Source organism: Dermacentor albipictus, chromosome 8, assembly GCF_038994185.2.
Source record: "Dermacentor albipictus isolate Rhodes 1998 colony chromosome 8, USDA_Dalb.pri_finalv2, whole genome shotgun sequence".
NCBI lineage: Eukaryota > Metazoa > Arthropoda > Arachnida > Ixodida > Ixodidae > Dermacentor > Dermacentor albipictus.
The window spans coordinates 47,410,288-47,433,906 of NC_091828.1; the positions used below are offsets into that span (position 1 = coordinate 47,410,288).

A 23,619-nucleotide genomic window follows, 5' to 3' on the forward strand; every position below is an offset into this window, starting at 1 on the left:
CCACATTTATTCTTCTGGTCTTAAGAAGCTTATAGAATATCGATGCCATCATGGACTTCTGCCGCCATTTCGAGCAGGGGAAACTCACTATTACACAATCAGTTTACATAGTTTCCAAATACTGCAGCGACCTCTTATTGTACCGACTCCACCGTCCACTGAAGCTTGCCACCACCAAGCGAAAACGCTACCCGCAATGTACGCCGCAAACTCAAAGTGGCATTTCCAGCGTCGCCTGAACAGACGTCTTGGGACAGCCCTGCTGAGACGATATCGCTGATTCAGTCCATGGTTCGCCAGGAAATCACTAATATGGGTCTTCCCATAGCCTGCTTCTTGAATAATACTTACACCGGCCCTGCTCCAATGCCTCCGTCCTATCGCCGTCCACCCTACCATGCCTGTTATCCCTACACTGCTCGGAATTCATAGGACTGGCGTACACCTAATGACAGGACGACCGGTTTCCGGTGCGGTCGAATCAATCACGTTTTCCATCACTGCCGGAGCCGTTGGCCGTCCCCGCCTCGAAACGCCTTCTGGAATTCATGTTCGCCCCGATGTTCTTCACCCAGTCGCTTTTTTGGCGCTTCCGACGCCACTACCGCGCGACTCGCCGCTATGCTCACTCGTCCTCGCTTCAACGTCGCCAGCCACGTCCACCCCAGCTTCACCCTTTGCCCTCGCCGTCCTACCAAGGATCGCCCCAGAAGGAAAACTAGGCAATGCGGAACCTTGAGGTGGTGCTGCAATGTCGGACTCGCCGCAAAATCCTCTTTTGACGCCGTTTATGGGATATAAGGTTTTTGACGTCCAAGTTGATGGCACACCCGTCACAGCACTCATAGATACCGCAGCACAGAAATCGATTATGAACAGGCTCCTAGGCCGTCATTTAAGGAAAATTGTGACGCCTGTCGCTACTGCGTTCATACGTATCGCCGACGGTAGCACAGTGACCGTTGTCGGAATGTGTACTGCTCGTGCGAGTATTTCCGGCCGCCACACTGTTCTCCTTTTCACCGTGTGTGACGAAATTTACTTGGTCTAGAGTTTCTCTCTGCCCATTCAGCATTCACCGTGGGTTACTCAAGTACTGTGCGTGTTGAACTGCCCCTACTGGACGTTCATCCGACACCTCACGAAATTCACTTGAGACCGACTGATTTCGTTCATGTTCCACCACAGGTCTTGACATACATCGATACGTTGCCTTCTACGACAGTTCCCCGATGGTGATTACATCTCCGCTCCTATAGCTGCCATCATCCTCATCCACAACGTTACTGTCGCACATACAATACTGAGGGTCACAGACAATCGCACGTATCTCCCTTTAGTTAATTTCGGGCTCACTAAGCGAATTCTGTCTAAAGATATCACTCTGGCTACGATCATTGCATTAGAAGTTAGCTGCGTTGAGACTTTTGCCCTCGACACTTCCTGTGAGCATTTCCGGTAAACCCATTGGACGACAGCCACATTCGGAAGATGATCGCCCCGAATCTCACACCTGCGAGGGCTGAAGAGCTCTGCCGTGTACTGCTTTCGTACAAGGACTTATTCGACCTCAATATCGCAACCTCAGGCCAGACATCACTTGTCAAACATTGTGTACACACATGCGATAATCCGCCCATCCATCAGCGACCCTGGCGAGTTTCATCTTCGGAACGCCACGTCATCGAAACGGAAGTATACAAGATGCTAGAGAAAGATATCATTGAGCCATCCTCAAGTTCTTGGGCGTCACCTGTCGCGCTGGTGAAAAAGAAGGATGGCTCATGGAGCTTCTGCGTCGATTATCGCCACCTCAGCCGCATCACGAAGAAGGACGTCTACCCACTACCTCGTATCGATGACGGCGTCGATTGCCTATACGGGGCACAGTATTTTTCTTCCGTCAACCTGTGGTCTGGATATTGGCAAATCACTGTCGGTGATCTAGATCGTGAAACGACCGCCTTTATAACGCCAGATGGTCTTTAACTCTTCAAAGTTATGCCTGTTGGCCTGTGCAACGCTCCGGCTACTTTTGAGCGTATGATGGACTCATTACTCCAAGAATTCAAGTGGTCGACTTGTCTCTGATACATAGATGTTATTATTGTGTTCTCGCCCTCATTCAGCAGACACATTGACCGCCTTTCAGCTGTACTTGCCACTTTTCGCAAGGCCGCTCTACAGCTCAACTCCAAGAATTGTGATTTCGGCCACCGTGAGATTACTGTTCTTGGACATGTCGTCCATGCGACTGGCATCCAACCAGATCGGAAGAAAATTCGCGCCGTGAAAGAGTTCCCTATTACACAGTCCGCAAAACTTCTCCGAAGTTTCGTGGACATTTGAACTTACTTCCACCGCTTTGTTAAAAATGTTACCACCATAGCTCGCCCTCTAACAGATCTCCTTATGGTGCCTCTCAGGCCCCCGCCTTTTCTTACCTTACCGCAATGCTCACCATATCCACCGATTATAGGACACTTCACTACTTCAGCCCCTTCAGAGCTGCGCGCCGATGCCAGTGGCCCCAGATTCGGTGCTGTGTTGGTACAAGTGTCATCGCGTACGCTAGCCATCATTTGTCACTTTTAGAGCGGGATCACTTCATTGCCGAGCGCGAATGTTTCGAGCTAGTGTGAGCAGTAACGAAACTCAGCCCCATGTTTATACCTCACGGCCTATTTCTATTGTAACGGATCACCGCGCCCTTTGTTGGCTTTCGTCCTTAAAAGATCCCACAGGGAGTAATAAATGAAGTAATAAATTACTTTTGACTGTACATCATATGCAATTACGTTTTTGAAGAAAGGACACATCGACACTAGAAAATATATGAAGGCGAGATACAACCATAAAAATAACGATAAAAAGAACCATGCTTGAAAACAACAAGATATAGAAGTAATATACAATGTCGATTTTCTTTACATGTGTTTCGTATAATACGAAGTACAATGAAGTCAGAAAGGTAAAAACAAACAAATAATACAGGAAGGAGATCCCACAATAAGTGCAATCTTAGCACATTCATTCAAACTCGGCAAATCCCTAATTCGCATGCGAGAAGAGGTATCGCATAGAGTTAAATGCATCTGCTTAAGCATCAGAAATGGCCATCTGTGATCGGCGAGTGCGTACTATACGTGATATTGTGGCGATATTTACGAGGATTGTGGGCGTCGTACTACAGAGGGGTGTAAAATACATAAATTTTGTTTGGATATCTCAACAGCCGCTTGATAAAAATTGTGATTGCTTTTTTTTTGTCTTCTGAACTTATGGAGTTTTCATCTTGATGCTTCCGTGTACAAAAACTTTGCGATTTTCATTTTTTTTCATGGCGACTGACTTATAATAGTGCTGGCTACAGTCGGTGGAACTTTTGTTTTAAATGAAAGAAACATCATCAAAACGCGGTGCATTGGATGCCGCGTATAACGATTTCTCATTTCTGGTTTATTCACGAGGGGAACTCAAAAGATAAAGGGACTTTTGAGAAAAGGTACATTTATTCTAATAATAGAAAACTAACACATACCATATTCTTCTACATAAGCTCCCTGCACTTTAACGCGCTCTGCCCAACGTTTCACAAGTTTTTATATTCTGTAGGGAAAAAGTTTTTTTTTGGTTGCACCTGCAACCAATTTTGCACAGATTGCAAAGCTTTTTTCCCTTGAGCGCTGCCTTCAATAGTCCGAACATGTGAAAATCTCTTTGAGCCAGGCCTGGACTGTATAGCGGGCGTTCCCGAAATTTGAATCCCAACTAGTTGATTGTTTCGGCCGTTCATTTGGTAAAATGTGGCAGAGCGTTACCTTGTTGCAAAATGACAGCTTATCCTAGTTTCGCACGATGCTTAGGACTGATTGAAGGTTTTAGTATAGTTTGCAACAGATCACAATACTTCTCAGTGTTCATAGTTTTGCCTCTTGGAGTGAAATGAACGGTTGCCACACCTTCCATGTCCCAGAATAGTGTTAGCGTAATCTTACCAGCTGATGGATGACGTTTAAATTTCTTAGCTTCTAGTGATGATGAGTGTTTCGAGACCATGCTCGCAAACTTACTTTTCGATCCGTGATGACCTACCAGTTTCATCTAGAGTAAACATTTGCTGCAAGAATGCATCTCCCTCGCGACGATAACGGGCCAAATGTTTACGATAGATGTCCAACCTTTGTGCCTTATGCTGCGCTGACAATTCTTTTCGGACCCACCTTGCACAACTTTCCGAAAATTTAACGTGTCGTCTTATATGGAATACGCTGAACCATGATGATATGTGAAGTATTGGCGATTTAGACCACTGTGATTTGTCTGTTTTCCATCACCATACCCTCAACCGCTCTAGAATTAACCTCAGTCATTGAGGTCGATCGCCTGCGCGATCTTTCCTCGTCACATAACGTTCTTTCCTATTTTAAACGCTCTATCCATTCGTAGGTCTTGTTTGGCGATAAACAACTGTCACCATACTGTGCTGGCACTCGACCACAGGTTTAACGCCTTCCGCATACAAAAAGTGAATCACTGCCCTCCTTTCCATCTTGGTGCAGATCGACAATGGATTCGTCATGTTTATTGCTCTGCTACACTGTAACGCCCAACGCGGGACTAAGAGTGACGCGCTCCATGAAAGGGTTGCAGATGACACTATTTCTTCGCTGGAAACTAGCAGTGTTGGCAAACGCTGCTGTGAGAAATTGCTAATCCCTTCACTTTTTGACTCCCCTCGTATATCTTACCCGTTCAGAAAAAGGTTCTCGTTAACAAAAAGCTTAAGCTCGGGTTCAACACCAATGGTGCCTACTCGAACACATGGAAAATGCAGAAACTCTTTTCTTGGAGACACCTCGACTAAATTGAATAAAATGTCTTCCATTTAACTAATAATGTAAGCGCTAATGACCACAGCAGGCAGATTTATTAATATGTAGCGGAATGTCTTACCAACATTTCCTAAAATCGGTATGTTTCAAAACTGACGCACGAAGCTTACAAATCAGTGACTCCATACCACAAATAAATATGGAAATTTCGTAAACGGCACCCCATACAGCATCCAAGGCGGACAAACTTGATATAAAAATTTTCAGCTTACTTGACTTTGTTACAACGCTTACTATAATTTCGGTAACGTTCTGCTCAAGTATTGTGATATATCTTGCATCAGTTTCGCCCGGGTTACGTATTGTCACAAGCTGTCATGAACCACGCCTGCCGCGCAAACAACCAGATGAAAGAAGGAAGAGAACGACGTGAGCCAAGCTGCCGCGAGACCGCTCTTCAACAACCGCGCCTGTCAACCAGATTCATCTGGTTCTGCATTAAAAACACCTCGTGCGTAACATTTGGTGGAGCTGTGCGGGGTAACTCCCACGACCTACAACGGAGCCACCAGCACAAGAGCTACGCCGGAGCCGTCGCCTCGCCGGACTTTCGCCGTCGCGCTCAGTCATGGCCACAGAGCAAAATACCCTCACCAGCAGTGCCTCGGCGAGCCCAGTCCCTATCCAGCACTACCGAGAGCCACGCACGTTCTCGGCGAAGGCAGAGGAAGATGTGGATGAGTGGCTAACCCATTACGAAAGGGTAAGCCAATACATTAACTGGAACGCTGCCAGTCAGCTTAGGAACGTTGTTTTCTTCTTGGCCGGCACGGCGTTGGTATGGTACGACAACCACGCGGACATGCTAACTACTTGGACACGCTTCGTTGAGGAAATCAAAAAGTGTTTCGGTGACTCGGACGCAAAGAGGAAGCGTGCGGAACTCACCTTAGCCCAGAGAGCTCAGGTACCCGGCGAGACTTGCACTACCTACATCGAAGAAATTTTGAAGCTGTGCCTCACCGTCAACCCTCAAATGACAGAGGAAGATAAAGTGGGGCACGTGGCAAAAGGAATAGCGGAAGACGTGTACAACTTCCTCATTGGTAAAGAGAACTTGCACACTGTATCAGAACTGATACGGCACCGCCGTACGTTCGAGGCGCTGAAGACTCGCCGAATTACACCAAAGTTTGGACGGCTGGCCAATGTAACGACTGTAGCGAGTGTTGACACGAGCCCTCCGCTCCCAGACCTTTCGTCCGCCATCCGCCAGATAGTCCGCGAGGAGTTCCAGCGACATGACGAACAGGCACGTTATGCGGCGCCACGTTGCAGCTCCTCCGTTTTCCGAGACACTCTTTGGGAACCCCCTTCGGCTACTTGGAAACACTCGGTGAACGTCGCGGATCTTACCGGCTCCAAAGACAAACCGCATTACATTACGACCGAACCACCACGCAATGATTCGCCCCCTCAACGTTTTGATCCACGCCCACGCAACTTTCGTCCACGAAGACTCGCCGCTACCTACGACTTTCAAGGGGAAGAGCCTCGTTACCCTCAACCGATGTCTTCGGCAGATTACTTCAATCCGCATTCTGAAGTTCGCCCTTCGCCAGTGTGTTACTGCTGCGGCATGCCTGGCCATATAGCTAGGTACTGTAGCCGACGCCGAGCATCAAACTACGGATCGTCAGTGCCGACTATGCGGTCTAGCGGTCGTACACTGCGCACTCAGTGGCCAGGAGACTCCACTTCAGGAAGCCACTTTCGAGAGGACCGATGCACCGCCCAGGAGACCTACTTTGGAGCAGAAAGAACCCGGAACCGCTACCGCTCCCCTGCCTCCGACCGTACTCTGACGCCACCACCAGCCTTCCGAGCCTCCCGATCACCGTCCCCTCGGCCGCGATTCACGTCACCATCGCCACGGCGCCGTTTCGTGTCGCCCCCGCCGGGAAACTAGCCAGCGCGGCCGATGGAGGTGAGGTCGCTGGAAAATGTGTGCTGCCGACTCAACTGCCTCCAACTATTTTCATGTTAAAGAATAAGGTTCAGGTACTGATTGATGGGGTCTCCACAATGGCTTTAGTCGACACGGGAGCAACTGTCTCGGTCATGAGTGTGGGGTTTAAAGGCCTTCTGGGACGCAAGGTTATGTTTCGTTGGGACCAGTGCACAAGTTTCCGTGGAGTCAGTGGTGAAGCATTATACCCGCTTGGTGTGTGTAACGTGGATGTGTCTTTGGGTGGGAAAGTTTTTAATGCAGAGTTTACTGTTCTTCCTCGCTCCTCGCATGACGTGATTCTGGGGATTGACTTTTTGCAGTTGTGTGGTGCGAATGTTGACTGCCGGACGGGAGAACTCAGTGTCGACACCAGTGTTTCACCTGTGCTCTTTGAAGGTGAAGCTTGCCCGGAGAGTGTGTTGTGCGTGTCTGAGGATACAGTTGTGCCCGCCTTATCCGCGATGCGTGTTGCCGTCGCCTGTTCATCTCCGACTCCTATCTCGTTCGATGCTGCAGTGGAACCTGTACATCGGAACTGCCTCAAGAAAAACGTATTAGTTCCGCACTGCGTGGTCTCAGTGACCAATGGATGCGCGGGGCTGTGGGTGCTGAACTGTTCCACTGAAGCGGCAGTGCTACCTCAAGGCCTAAAGATTGCCACGTTTCCGAAAGACTCTCCCGTATCGGTGGCAGTACTTGCAGAACTCCCCGATGGAGGAGCAACCAGTGTCTCGAGCTCCGGGAGCTCGAAGATACTTTGCATGATTGATAAGTCACTCAGCGATAATGAGCGTCAAGTTTTGATGGCCCTGCTTACGAAACATACCTCGGTATTCAACTTTGCGCAGCACGATGGACCGCCATCAATTCCTGCGTCCAGAACTCGTCACCGCATCAACACAGGAGCCGCCCAGCCAATCCGACAAAAACCCTATCGTGTATCCCCATCAGAACGCAAGATAATCAGCGATCAGGTCCAAGAAATGCTATGCAAAGGCGTCATTCGAGAATCATCTAGTCCTTGGGCAGCCCCCGTAATATTGGTGAAGAAGAAAGACGGTACGTGGCGGTTCTGTGTTGATTACCGTCGCCTAAACGCCGTTACTAAGAAAGATGTATATCCGCTCACACGAATTGACGACGCCATCGACTGTCTCTTTGCGGCATCTTACTTTTCCTCAATCGATTTACGGTCAGGTTACTGGCAAATTCCTATACACAAGGACGACAGGGAAAAGACAGCATTTGTAACACCCGACGGACTACTCGAGTTTAACGTGATGCCTTTCGGGTTGTGTAACGCGCCCGCAACGTTCGAAAGGTTCATCGACACGATATTACGCGGATTAAAATGGGAAGTTTGCATGTGCTACTTAGACGATGTTGTGATCTTCGGGCGAACGTTTAGTGAGCACAACAAACGTTTGGATTTGGTCTTGAACTGCTTAGAGAAAGCGGGTCTTCTGCTCAATTAAAAAAAATGCGGTTTTGGGGAACGGCAAACTCTTGTGCTAGGCCATCTGGTCGCTAAAGAAGGCATCCGACCAGATCCGCAAAAGACTGCGGCCGTAGAAGCATTTAGAGTACCCAACTCTGTCAAGCAGTTAAGAAGTTTCTTGGGCTTGTGCTCCTATTTTCGCCGATTCATTCCCCAGTTTGCTGACACGGCTCATCCCCTTACACGCCTTCTCCAAAAAGGCGTTCCCTTTGAGTGGACTGCAGATTGCGACTCATCGTTTCGCCAGCTCAAGTTCCTGTTGACATCCCAACCAATTCTTCGCCACTTCGATCCTTCATCACCAACTGAGATCCACACCGATGCCAGTGGCGTAGGCATCGGTGCTGTGCTATTTCAGCGTGTTGGCGACAGAGAGCACGTGATCTCTTACGCTAGCCGGTCCTTGAGCCGCTCCGAGCGCAACTACACAGTCACCGAACAAGAGTGTCTGGCGGTCATCTTCGCCGTGCAACGGTTTCATTCGTATCTCTATGGGCACCCCTTCACTGTCATAACAGATCATCATTCGCTATGCTGGCTTGTGAATCTGCGGGATCCCTCAGGACGACTAGCCCGCTGGGCCCTCCGTCTACAGGAATACGATTTCGTTATTTGCTACAACAGTGGCCGGCGGCATGCTGACGCTGATTGTCTCTCTCGGATGCCACTTGAAACAACTGAATGTGATGCGGACAATTTTGATGAGTACATCGCTTTTGTGTCCCCGGAATTTCCGGATATGGGTACCGTCATATCCGAGCAGCACAAGGACGAGAGCTTACAACCGCTCTTCGCGGCAGCACAGGAGTCACCTGCGGGCAGTCGCTTTCGCCTACGGGATGGTGGCGCGCTGTATAAGAAGAGCTACTTGACCACCGGTGCACGCTACCTTTTAGTTGTCCCCAAGAACCTTCGCCACCAAGTATTACACGCCATGCACGATGACCCAACTTCCGGTCATCTTGGTTCCACACGGACACTCTACCGAGCTCAAGAACGTTTTTACTGGCCTAAGATGCGGAAAGATATCGAACGGTACGTCGCCAGCTGCTCTAAATGCCAGCGCTACAAGCGTCCGCCACAAGCGCCACATGGCCTGCTTCAACCAGTTCCCCCTTCTAGCGTCCCCTTTGAGCAAGCCCTTTGAGCAAGTTGGTATAGATCTTCTGGGCCCTTTCCCGCGATCCTCCAAGGGTAATCGTTGGGTTATCGTTTGCGTAGATCACCTTACCCGCTATTGTGAGACCGCCGCATTGCCATCGGTCACAGCTACAGAAGTTTCTATCTTCTTGCTGGCTAACATTATACTCCGACATGGACCTCCTCGCATAGTAATCAGCGATCGTGGGCGACAGTTTACCGCGCACGTGGTTGAAGAAACCCTTCGTCTGTGTTCATGTAGCTTCCGCCATTCTACGTCCTACCATCCACAAACTAATGGTCTGGTCGAGCGCACAAACAGAACGCTTGCCAACATGCTGTCCATGTACGTCGATTCAGCACACAAGAATTGGGACAGTATCTTGCCTTTCATTACCTATGCCTTCAATACCGTGAGACACGAGACCACTGGTTACTCACGATTTTTCCTTCTGTATGCTCGTCCGCCGCGCTACACCCTCGACACAATATTTCCCTACTTCGCTCATGACAACGAATCAATTGATGAGCTCCTATGTCGAGCAGAAGAAGCGCGACGCCTCGCTTGGCTACGCACCATAGCATCGCAGGACCGGTCCAAGATACGCTATGACGGGCGTCAACGCCACGTTTACTTCGATCCTGGTGACCTTGCGTGGCTCTGGACGCCGTTGCGGAAGCGTGGCTTGTGCCAGAAGTTTCTCGCCCACTACGTCGGCCCTTACATTATTCTGGAGTGCCTCAGCGATGTAAACTACCGCATTGCGCGTCTCACGAGCAGTGGACGACGCTCGGCCAAGGCTGAAGTGACACACGTCGCGCGTCTGAGGCGTTACAACCCACGAGATGACTGACTCGCCCGGCGGGCTTAGTCTGCCAGCCGGGAAATGTCACAAGCTGTCATGAACCACGCCTGCCGCGCAAACAACCAGCTGAAAGAAGGAAGAGAACGACGTGAGCCAAGCTGCCGCGAGACCGCTCTTCAACAACCGCGCCTATCAACCAGATTCATCTGGTTCTGCATGAAAAACACCTCGTGCGTAACAATATATTTTAGGTGCAGTCTACATAGGTGTGATACCAGCTTTAATTGCTAAGGTACCCAGCTGTTAACTCGATAGCTTCGTGTTTCAAGAATTCGCTATTTTGGCGAACTTTAATTAAGACATCAAGAGATCATCTCGCTACACTAACTAGATTTATCTTATCTTTTCGATGCAAGAAGAGCCTTACTAAGTTCTGTGCAATGGTTGCCGATATATACTATTTCTCCTTTCCCATGTAATACGGATAGGAACGCCTCAACTAAAACTTCCTCATAGGGTAATGAACAAAGATCATTTATATGTGCACTGTAACTCATATCTCAAGAAGCGTTTCTATAAGCTCAAGCTTGTATTCCAACTGACAAATTAGCGTGAAGCGCACACTCTTGGTTCTCGGAGGCATTGCCTTGTAGGGAATGGCCGAAAGAACATGACGTCAGCGGCTCAAAATAGAATCACGTACTCACGTTCATAGAATCACGTTCACTCACCGCTGAAGCGCAATGATGTTTTTTTCCGTGACAGGAGTCGCCTTAAAAACCGGAACGCACATCGGGCTTGAACCGTTTGCGCGATTCACGAGCAACCCAAACGAAACGCTACCGCTCAAGTGTGACGTCATTGATGGAGGCAACCTTTTTATTTTCCTCTGATCAATCTGCAAGTCAGCAGATGGCTTAGATGGCCGCAGCAGTGATGCAGAGTAAAGGGAAAAAAGAATACTCTGGTGCTATACGTGCGCAAACCGCAATCTGATTACGAGGCACGCCATGGTGGTGAAGCCCGGCATAATGATTTCTACCTTTTCCACTTTAACCCGTGCCTACAGCATAGCACACGAGATTTTTTGCATTGAGCTTGGGTCGGAAAGCCGCCGCCGTGGTCGAGCCAGTGACCTCGAGCACTACAGCGCAACGAAGCAGCCACTGACCTATCGCGGCGAATAGAAATACACTGATCAAGTGTATTTGTTCTTCTTAGAACAGTACGCAACGTTTGCGTCACCACGTGTAACGAAGGATCAACACCGTGTTTGTCAAGCAATATTCAACTCATTGTGCGTTATGTGAAGTGTTCGCCGAAAGGTTGCCCGCTACTGCGTTTTGTTTTTCCTTGGCATTGCATATTTAACGGAATTAACATTCTTTGGTAACTTGATTCAGTCTACGGCATGTCTGCCTGCGTGTCGGTCCATTGGAAACATATTTCACTTCATGGGTGACCACTGTGCGTGGTGTAATTGGTAGGGCATAGGATTGTTGGGTTAAAGCTGACTTCATTCGAAGCCAACCGTCACACCAACTTCAGTCACTGCCCATGTTACGCTCTTCGACGAGCCTTTATTGCGAACAATAATATTTGCTTCTCATCGATCAACCCATTTCACATAAACCAGGGTCGGTGTGTATGTGCAGATGTTGATTATTATCTTTTCACGCCGACTTGCCTCAATCGGCATGTCATTATTAGGTAAGTGCCGCCATTAACACCTTTCACACCAACTTGGGTCACTGCGCATGTACCGCTGGGTCAGTGTCCTCCTCCAATGTAAAAAAAATGACGAATCTACTTTAGGAAATAACTGTCGATTCTAATGCGATTGGCAATATATCGTAAGAGTGTGTAATTGCTGATTATATTTTTTACGTAGTGACCACTATGAGCAATGGTACATGCTCTGTGGCACACAACCAGTTACAGAAGTTGGCATCAAACAGGTTTATATAGAAGTGGCATATATGTGCCCATTAAAACATAACCTGTGACCCAGTCTGGCGAAACACATATTCATTTAGCAGTGGCACATGATAACTTCGTCTTACCTAGTGCTCCAAGTTGACATAAAAGAGATTCATCGAAGAGCAGCACACGCCAATTCTCACATATAGCGGTGGCTCAAGTTGGTGTCAAACGTATTCTCTGATAAGAGACATATATGCAGTGTTCCTTAATCAGTCACGCAAGTTTGCCCGACGCTTGCCTTTGAACCCACTTCACCACAGACTAGCCATTGACAGAGGTTGGTGTGAAAGAGGACAGGCGCTTACACACGTAGCTAAAACACACCAATGCTAATGAATGCTGCCAACATTTAAATGTTATATAAATTGTTTCTGTTGCTGGGTGGAATGAAAGCCGTGTCATAGATATTTAGACAATATTGTGTGAGTCTATATTGACACGTGTATTTATATTTATCGGGCGACCAGGTTTCGCCGCCTAACAAATCTTATCGCACAGCGCGGGACGCGCTTGCATGTATCCGAAGTTTCTGGAAAGTTATCGATGCTTCTATCCGCAGTCTGTTGTCGCCGAACCTTGTGTTATCTGATTTATTCGCCTGACGCGAATGATGTAGAACTTTATGGAAGGCACGCGGGTCTCAACGATTAGTCTGGAACATTCGACGATTGTGTATAAAAGCCGACGCGCTTGAACCGCTGATCAGATTTTCGACGATCGCCGACCGTGTTCGCCGCTATCGTTGTGCTACAAGTGTAGCCTGTGTTGTGGGCACAGGTTCGCCCAATAAAAGTTAGTTTTGTCTACCACAGTATTGCTACTGTGTTCTTAACGTCACCACCACGTGACATCTGGTGGAGGTGCTTTTGGTCCATGTACCGGACGCCCCCGACAAGCCGTGATCCAAGCCCGGAACGCAAAGACAACACCAACGCAGTCCCGGACCATCGAGCAAGCCGCCGTCTTCAACGACTGCCCCCGGAGAACGGACTTTTGCCTGAGACGACCAGAAAGGTTGCCACCAAGTCCACCCCAATGGCAGCCCCGGCATCGCCCATCGTGCTACAGCAGCCCAGGGAGCCTCCGACGTTCCGTGGTTCAACTTTCGAGGACCCGGAAGGCTGGCTTGAGACGTACGAGAGAGTCGCTAATTTTAACAACTGGAACAGCGACGACAAACTGCGATATGTCTTCTTCGCATTGGAAGACGCGGCCAGGACGTGGTTCGAGAACCGAGAAGCCACCCTAACGACCTGGGAACTTTTCCGAAGCGGCTTCCTGAAGACATTCGCAAGCGTCGTAGCCGAGAACGAGCCCAAGCGCTATTGGAAACCCGGGTGCAGCTACCTAATGAGACGACCGCGATCTACACGGAAGAAATGAGCCGTCTCTTCCGCCACGCCGACCCTGAAATGCCCGAGGAGAAGAAAGTCCGCCTGCTGATGCGTGGTGTGAAGGAGGAACTTTTTGCCGGAATGGTACGAAGCCCACCGAAGACCGTCGACGAGTTTCTTCACGAGGCCACCAGCATCGAGAAGACACTCGAGATGCGAAACCGGCAATTCGACCGCCGCACGACCTCGACAAACTACGCCGGAGTTCAGTCACTGGCCGCCGACGACCTACGCGAGACTATCCGAGCTGTCGTGCGGGAGGAGCTACAAAAGCTGTTCCCATCATCACAGCCTCAAGTGGCTTCGATTGCCGACGCCGTGCGTGAGGAACTCCAACAACAACTTGGAGTAGCCCCTGAATCGCCGCAGCGTGAGCCGCAAGCGATGACCTACGCCGCCGTCGCACGCAGTCAAGCACCCCCTCCGCGACCGCGCCAGGGCCCTGTCACGCCACAGTTTCGTCGTCCGCCGCCGCCGCCGCCAGCAAGACCGCCCGTCGCCCAGCGCACCTACGCGAGGAAGACGGACATCTGGCGTGCTCCTGACCACCGCCCGCTCTGCTACCACTGCGGAGAAGCGGGTCACGTCTACCGACGATGTCCGTACCGGGAGATGGGACTGCGAGGTTTCGCCGTCAACGCGCCGCGTCCACAGCTTGGCGAGCGCCCACGTGACATCGCCGATTACCTCGCTGCTACTCAGTGGAGCCCTCGACGGCCGTCCCGTTCGCCATCACCAGGCCGCTACCTGTCGCCGCAGCGCCGACAATACACTGGCCCAGCCCGGGGCCGGTCAGCGAGCCCATATCCGGAAAACTAAAAGCAGCAACCGATGGAGGTGCGGTTGCTCTTCGTCGAACTGACGAAGATCCTCCGCCGCCGACGAAGACGACGACGAAACGATCTCGACGACATAACAACGACACGCCGCCGTCCCGACGAAGTCAGGAAGGCAAGACTACACCGACGAACGACGACTTGACGACGCGACGTTCCAACTTCAGTTCAACACGACGCAGCCGTGATCCGACGCCACGACCTAACTGCAACGCCAGACAAAGAATCACCGACCTCGACGTGCTTCTCGACGGCCACGCAGTCACTGCCTTAGTCGACACAGGGGCTGATTACTCCGTCATGAGTGGACACATCTCCGCCCAGTTGAAGAAAGTTAAGACTACGTGGGAAGGCCCTCAAATTCGAACCGCTGGAGGACACCTCATCACGCCGTCTGGAGTCTGCACGGCAAGAATTACCGTTCATGACCGGACTTACCCTGCCACCTTCGTTATTCTCCAACAGTCTTCACGAGACGTCATTCTCGGCATGGACTTCCTGAACCAACACGGCGCAATCATCGACCTAAAGTCGAAGTCAATAACGCTGTCGGAAGATCAAGCGATACCGCCGGAGAGCCCTCGTAGTCACCACGCCTTGAGGGTGCTCGAAGATCAAGTGAGCATCCCGCCTCGCTCCAGCATTGTCATTTCGGTCGGCCCCGAAACACCCGTTGACGTAGAAGGCGTCATCGAAGGCGACCAACGTCTACTGCTCGACCGTGAAATTTGCGTCGCAAGAGGGATCGCTCGACTGCACGGAGGAAACACGAAGGTGTTGCTGACAAACTTCAGCCAGGAGTTCAAGCACATCAACAAGGGCACGACGATCGCATACATCGAGGAATTTCAGGAAACCAGCGATGCGTTTGTCCTCTCGGATTCTGTTGCATCTACCCCGACGACCGTAGTTCCCGAGCCAGACTTCGACATAAATCCAAGTCTCCCCGTGAATAAGAAGCAACAGCTCAGAAGTCTGCTTCGACGATACAAAGACTGCTTTTCGACGTCATCGAGGATTCGACAAACCCCAGTCGCAAAGCATCGCATAATAACCGAAGAGTGCGCTCGACCACTCCGCCAAAGCCCTTACCGAGTTTCGACGCGAGAACGCGAGGCTATAAGACACTAAGTCGACGAAATGCTGCGTGACGACATTATCCAGCCGTCGAAAAGCCCGTGGGCGTCTCCAGTTGTTTTAGTGAAGAAAAAGGACGGAACCCTACATTTCTGCGTCTATTATCGTCGATTGAACAAAATCACGAAGAAAGACGTATACCCCCTCCCACGGATAGACGACGCATTGGATCGGCTCTGCAATGCTAAATACTTCTCATCGATTGACCTCAAGTCTGGCTACTGGCAAATAGAGGTCGACGAAAGGGATCGCGAAAAGACCGCCTTCATCACGCCAGACGGCCTCTACGAGTTCAAGGTTATGCCATTCGGACTGTGTTCGGCGCCTGCGACGTTCCAGCGCGTCATGGACACAGTATTAGCAGGACTGAAGTGGCAGACCTGTCTCGTTTACTTGGATGACGTCGTCGTCTTCGCCGGAAATTTCGACGATCACTTCAAGCGGCTTGCGACAGTACTAGAAGCCATCAAGTCGTCAAGGCTTACTCTGAAGCCGGAAAAATGCCGCTTCGCTTACGATGAGCTTCTGTTCCTAGGCCACGTAATCAGCAAATCTGGTGTCCGCCCAGACCCGCAAAAGACGGCTGCAATCGCACAGTTCCCGCAACCCATCAACAAGAAGGCAGTGCGTAGGTTCCTTGGCATGTGTGCCTACTATAGGCGCTTTGTCAAGGACTTTTCACGCATCGCGGAGCCGCTAACACGTCTCACCAAATGTGATGTCGAGTTCAAGTGGGAAACACCGCAGGCCGACGCATTTGAAGAACTCAAATGACGCATGCAGTCGCCGCCGGTACTTGCGCACTTCGACGAGTACGCCGATACAGAAATTCATACTGACGCCAGTAGCCTAGGCCTCGGTGCCGTTCTAGTCCAGAGGAGAAACGGAGTCGAACAGGTGATAGCTTACGCTAGCCGGTCGCTGTCAAAAGCGGAAGGCAACTATTCTACGACCGAAAAGGAATGCCTCGCCATCGTTTGGGCTACAGCTAAATTTCGCCCTTATCTTTATGGCAGGCCATTCAAAGTCGTCAGTGACCATCACGCGTTGTGTTGGCTAGCGAATATAAAGGATCCTTCAGGACGACTCGCGCGGTGGAGCCTCAGACTACAAGAATACGACATCACTGTCACCTACAAGTCCGGACGAAAACACTCCGATGCCGATTGCCTATCACGCGCCCCCATTGACCCGCCGCCGCAAGACGACGAGAATGACGACGCCTTCCTCGGAATGATAAGCGCGGAAGACTTCGCTGCACAGCAACGGGCAGACGCGGAGCTAAAAGGCCTCGTCGAATATTTTGAAGGGCACACCGACGTTGTCCCTAGGGCGTTTAAGCGCGGATTATCTTCCTTCACGCTTCAAAACAATCTACTCGTGAAGAAGAACTTCTCCCCAGTCCGCGCCAACTACCTTCTTGTTGTCCCGTCAGGACTTCGTCCAGAAGTATTGCACGCCCTACATGACGATCCGACCACTGGACACCTAGGATTTTCCCGGACACTATCAAGGATACAAGAAAAGTATCATTGGCCGCACCTGACCGCCGACGTCGCCCGTTATGTCAGAACATGCCGAGACTGTCAGCGACGCAAGACACCGCCGACAAGGCCAGCCGGATTACTACAGCCAATCGAGCCTCCTTGCCGACCATTCCAGCAGATCGGGATGGACTTGTTGGGACCCTTTCCGACGTCAACAACCGGAAATAAGTGGATCGTCGTGGCGACGGACTACCTCACCCGCTTCGCTGAAACTAAAGCACTGCCGAAAGGTAGCGCAGCCGAAGTGGCGAAATTCTTTGTCGAAAACATCCTACTGCGACATGGTGCCCCAGAAGTCCTCATCACCGACAGAGGAACGGCCTTTACAGCGGAGCTCACCCAAGCCATTCTGAACTACAGTCAGACAAGGCACAGGAGGACAACGGCCTACCACCCGCAGACGAATGGTCTTACGGAGCGGCTGAATAAGACCCTCGCCGACATGCTAGCGATGTACGTGGACGTCGAACACAAGACGTGGGATGCCGTCCTGCCGTACGTAACATTCGCTTACAACACGGCGGTGCAAGAAACAACACAGATCGCGCCGTTTAAGCTGGTTTACGGCAGGAATCCGACGACGACGCTCGACGCCATGCTGCCCCACGTCACTGACGAGGAAAATCTCCACGTCGCTAGCTATCTCCAGCGCGCCGAAGAAGCCCGACAGCTCTCCCGCCTGCGGATCAAGAACCAGCAGAGGACCGACAGCCGACACTACAACCTCCGACGACGCTTTGTCGAGTACCAGCCCGGTGACCGTGTTTGGGTTTGGACCCCTATACGCCGACGAGGGCTGAGCGAGAAGCTTTTGCGTCGCTATTTTGGACCGTACAAGATCATCCGACGTATTGGTGCACTGGACTACGAGGTCGTGCCAGACGGCATTTCGCTGTCACAGCGGCGCCGCTCACGACCTGAAATTGTCCACGTTGTGCGGCTCAAGCCGTACCACCAGCGTTGACGAACTTTGGGACTTCGCGTAACTGACCTTTGGACTTTATTTCTTTTCGTTGTTTTGTTACCTATGTTTAAGTGTCCCTTTGTGTTTCGCTCTCTTTGTAGCATCGGGACGATGCTTTTTAAGAGGGGGGTATTGACACGTGTATTTATATTTATCGGGCGACCAGGTTTCGCCGCCTAACAAATCTTTCGCACAGCGCGGGACGCGCTTGCATGTATCCGAAGTTTCTGGAAAGTTATCGATGCTTCTATCCGCAGTCTGTTGTCGCCAAACCTTGTGTTATCTGATTTATTCGCCTGACGCGAATGATGTAGAACTTTATGGAAGGCACGCGGGTCTCAACGATTAGTCTGGAACATTCGACGATTGTGTATAAAAGCCGACGCGCTTGAACCGCTGATCAGATTTTCGACGATCGCCGACCGTGTTCGCCGCTATCGTTGTGCTATAAGTGTAGCCTGTTTTGTGGGCACAGGTTCGCCCAATAAAAGTTAGTTTTGTCTACCACAGTATTGCTACTGTGTTCTTAACGTCACCACCACGTGACAATATCCAGACATGCGCCATGCGCAAACTTCGCGGGGGCACTGCCTGTTCACTCAATCAATTATTCAAACAATCAATCAATCAATCTATCAATCAATCAATTTTTATTATTACATAAATATAATATACAGGTAGAGGTATACAGAAGGAGGTCCTATAGTTAAAACTGAATTGGGACCTCCTGTTCATGGTTAACATAAAAGTTAATTTGGCAAGCAACAACAAATCAATTGGTACAATCGCAGTAAGGATAAATCATGAGATACAAATCTGACTAGATGAAGTAACTAATAGACAATATAACGGGAGTAAGCAATATTTCGAAACTAGATAAAACTAAAGCAAGGACGCAGTCTGTCCAGAGGGAACGAGGGAACCCGGAGTGTAGTGCACACGTTATACATGACGCGTGTCGGCTGTGGCAATGCATTGTCTGGGTATATTTCTTTAATGCTGATCTCAATGACGTTGAAGTCATTTTAGAACACTTCCCGCCGGAGTTTTCTTTTTTTTCTTTTTTGAGTGATATGATTATTTCTGATCTTTTACTTATGTAGCGTTTTATGGAATCATTTACATCTTTACACTCTAGCACTGAAAACTGTATCGCCCGAGTCACGTGGCACATGAAGGCAACAAGGACCCTGGAGGGGAGCGCAGTACGAATTTTGTTTTGTAATGTGTTATGAACGAACCGTAATATTTATTTCATTACCATCGTCTTTGCAGCGCACATTGGATCGAGTTGAAGCCGAATCACCGTACCCAGACTCCGCGTATGCCCTCCTGAATCGTGTCGGTCAGCCAAGCGTGAAGCTGTTCCCGTATCGAGGCTTTGCAATTATACCCGTGGACAACTCGGACAGGACGGTCGTTAAGGCAACCGAGCGGGCTCCGTCTGAAAAGCGACCCCTCTGGTTTGTGTTCAATGGCGTCGGCTGCCAGTGGAACGGCATGGCGCGCCAGATGATGCACTTTGAAGTGTTTGCTGACTCTATCCGCAAGTCCCACGCATTGCTCAAAGAGCAACACGGAGTCGACCTGATCGATCTGCTGACGTCCGACGAGCCCCAATGCAAGACACTAGGAGGATCTTTTGCCTCCATTGTTTCAAGTCAGGTTCGTACCATATTTCATATTAAAATTCGTGTGGGAAAATCTCAAGTGAGTGATGGCCGTGTGATCTCGCAGTGCTCTTTCTCGCTCATGCTTTGTTGCGGATCGGTTGTTTCTAAAAGGTGCGGACAACGAGGAGGGTCAAGATAACGTGGCGGATGCATTTTGTAGGAAATAGAGAGGGTATCCCACATTTTGCCAAGACCTTTCAAGAAAGCAAACAAAACGAATTATAAAGTTTATCCTCAGGCCTAATACAAAAACAAGAATATGTGGTACATATGTGAACAAGTTTTTTAACGTCATTTAAACCAAGTGAGGACATATGAAGCGGCACTTTTATCATGTGAGCAGCCAGGACCGGATAGCCGTCCGCGACAAAGCTGGTGTCCCCAGGTTTATCGGAAGCTCTTTCGATAGCCTCTAGCATTTTCACAACTAGTTTCGCGTTTGCTGTAAGAATGAATTTGGCGGAAAACCGGCATGCTGCAGCATTCTCTTGCTGCGGCCCGATGTCCGTCGTGCCCGCTGCAAGCGCATCTCCCACAAAATCTGCGATGGCTCCTCTTAGTGCTCGACTTTGCGAGATCCTGGTGTACAGCGAAGTATACGTGACGCATGTTCTGCTGGCGGCGCAGGCTCTTGTTCGTAGCATCTGAAAAGTGCGCGACCTGTATGTGGCGCGCAAGTGCCGGAGCAACGCTCCAAAAGCACTCGCATAGGATAGCAGAAAACGTAAGTCCTCCAAAACCACCCACGAGCATCGAACTCGCGCCACTATGGCAACACCAAAGTAGGGATTGGATACACTAGTTTCTAAATTATTGCTCAACACGCGCTCCGATATAATTAACCCGAATGTGGATGCGGTCACTGAGAGTAAACGCGTTCGGGCGTGTATTTCCGAGGAAAGCGCAGTCCGTAGGCACATGCGGAAATGCGAGCTGTCTAACAGTGGTGAATTCTATATGACTGGTTCAACGACCTGTGATTGACTGGTCAATCAGATATCCTAGTAAGTCTATAAAGTGTTTACCTATAGCTTAACCGCGGTCATTGAGCGAAGATATGCCCTTCGGCGTTGCAGATATCAGGTCGTGAGTAAAAAATTTCTTCCACTATATGTTTTGTCGGAGGCCAATCCCCACCCATTATCCTGCTGAAGATTTTGCCATGAAGACAAACGTATACGCAAAAATACAGTACTCTTTCAGCCAGCTCTCCCGACCAAACTGTAATATGCAAAATTCTAAGTGCATGTCGCCTGCAAGGCCGCTCTGATATATGATCACTCAGCAGGTGCGTATGTGCGCACTCGGAAATAGGGCTGCGAGAGCTGCTTATGGAAGACAAAAAAAATGGATTCATGCTTTTGAACAATTTTACCGAACTTTTAAGTACTAGCTCTTTCGCCGGTCAGGCACAAATACATCGAAAAGCATGGCACAAAAGGCACGCAGAACCATGAAGCACTTTTCTGTGTCTGCACGTTTTCATGTATTACCACAGCTTATCGGCGTGCATTCACCCGGGGCCAAAAAACTGCAGTTTTCATTCTTGGCTTGTTGTTTTTGGTCACTGTTGTAAATCGCACAACTGCAACTAAAATATTCTTTATTGCAGTTTTTGGAAGGATAATTATACATGTCATCAAACTATTTCATACGCTTCAAACCAGTCTTGTTCATTGCAAGGAACTGTGTACAGATATCTCATAGACAAAATCTCATACATAAAGTGTACCGGAAACACTGTTTTGAGGGTTCGCATACAAGAGCACGTTGAAGATCAAATTTGAGAAAACGAGCCCTGATGTATTGAAAGGAATTTTTAGGCACAAAAGTAGGACAGGATGTGCTTAGGCTACACCCGACCCTTAGCTTTGACCCTTTCTGCAGCGGCGAGTGGCAGCTCATTGTATGAGCTGGCACTCGCCGTTATATATAGCCACTGAAGTGTGTCTTCTGTAGGCAGGCTTTCTGACTTCCTTTGGTGTTCTTGGTTTCCGAACAACATGCGTAGAGCCTTTATTTGGCCTAAAACTCGGCTATCAGTCAATTAATTCAGCAATTTTTAAGCGTGTTACATTTATAAGTCCAAGCTAAAAAGAGAAACAAAGAAGCATATGAAGGATGAAACGAAGCGTGCGCAATGTAAACAGAGAACACGAGCAGGCGTCGCCCAGCCCTTTGCTGAACATTTCAACTAATTCCTAAACACTAATAACCGCGAAAGACTCCTTCACGTAACTGATATCGCGTAGATCCAAATTTATTAAACCGATACCTGGGCATATCAATATTGTAGGTAAATTGAACGTTCATTTGGGTTTCAAAGCCTTACGCTAGGGATGGGAAAGTGTCTAAGTTCTGAACTGGCTCAAATAGACACATAATCGTTTCCGCTTTGGAATCACTACCAGATACGCACTTTCAAAACTTGAAAAAACAAAAAACAAAATTAGACTACATTGAAAAATCTCTTTTCAAGTGAAGCCATATACCTTAAATTCAAGTTTAGAATTGTATTGCATAATTCGTTTCTGTCAATCGTATAAACGACTACAGTGCTGCCGCGTTCCCTCCTTTCCTTCAGTCACCCAAGCTTTCAAAAACACTTGCCACTTGATCCAATCACGCACCCTTACTTTAAGTTCACCCATACGGGGGAGTTATTCCATACTACGGCGACCATGACTACCGAAATAAAGAATTCCGTTTTTTTTTTCTTTTACAGGCGTGTGCTTGTTTTGCTAACAGCTTTTCATGTGCCGTTCTTTCGCAGGTTGCGCTAGTGGACATGCTCCAAGCCTTGGGCATCGAACCGGACGGCATGCTGGGGCATTCAGCTGGCGAGGTTGCCTGTGCTTATGCGGACGGATGCCTTACTGCCGAGCAGGCTGTGCTTTCGGCCTACTGGCGAGGCCGCTGCATAGAACAGGCCTATGCCTTCGATGGTGCAATGGCTGCAGTAGGCAAGTACTGCCACGTAATTTCGTTCTCGAAGTTGTTACTGACACCGCAGGCGCTGATTTTCCTACCCCTTTTCCTTGACGGGTGGCTAAATGACATATCCACTGACCCATCACGGTGGTCCTCGACACATTTCACTTCACGAATTATCGCTGTCTCAGCATCTTACTATAGTTACTGCGTTTTATGTTCTCGCCGCGAAGGCTCAATGAATGTGGCTTTCCGCGGCGCAGCATAGGTCATGAGTTCGATTGCCAACCGCGGCGACAGCACCCTCCTAAGATGGAATAAAATGAATCGGGGCAGTTAGATTTAGGTGCACATTAAAGGACTCCAAGCGGTTGAAGTTTATCCTGATTTCATTGCTAAGGTGTCTGTCATATCATTTGTAGTGCGTTGGGAAGGTATGACTTATAGTTTATCTCACTACATTTTATCTGGAACGATAATGTGGCGCCAAAAATAGGCCGCAGATGTTATGCTTGAGGAAAGAAGTGTTCCTTCAGAGCTGCACTTTCTTCTCTGTGATATGTAGTTTGTAGCATATTAATAATAGACAACAGAGGTACCTTTACGAGGTCTGTAAGTTGTGTTCACAAAGTTAGGTCAGAGTATAGCTGACAATACATTATGACTGCTTCGTATATATTGTGGAATATGCGCGCATGTACAATTCGCTCCACGTATAATGTACTCGATTCAAATAATGGACCAATTTGGGGTAATGCAACCTTGCTGCGGTAATATTAGTAGAAGTAAACTACCTTCAGTACATACGTTGTTGTAAAATGCATCTGCTGCCATCAGTACTAAAATACGCATGTTTTTTGAATG

At 49.3% G+C, this 23,619-nt stretch overlaps 1 protein-coding gene across 1 annotated transcript in view; it reads left to right on the forward strand.

Moving 5' to 3' along the window:
- The window catches only part of LOC135910185 (fatty acid synthase-like), a 136,917-nt gene that overhangs the window by 40,717 nt on the left and 72,581 nt on the right, over positions 1–23,619 (forward strand). Inside the window, exons 8-9 of the mRNA XM_070524610.1 lie at positions 19,427–19,816; positions 22,598–22,787. Of these exons, the coding sequence (XP_070380711.1) occupies positions 19,427–19,816; positions 22,598–22,787 (580 nt within the window). The remainder of the gene's footprint in view (positions 1–19,426; positions 19,817–22,597; positions 22,788–23,619) is intronic.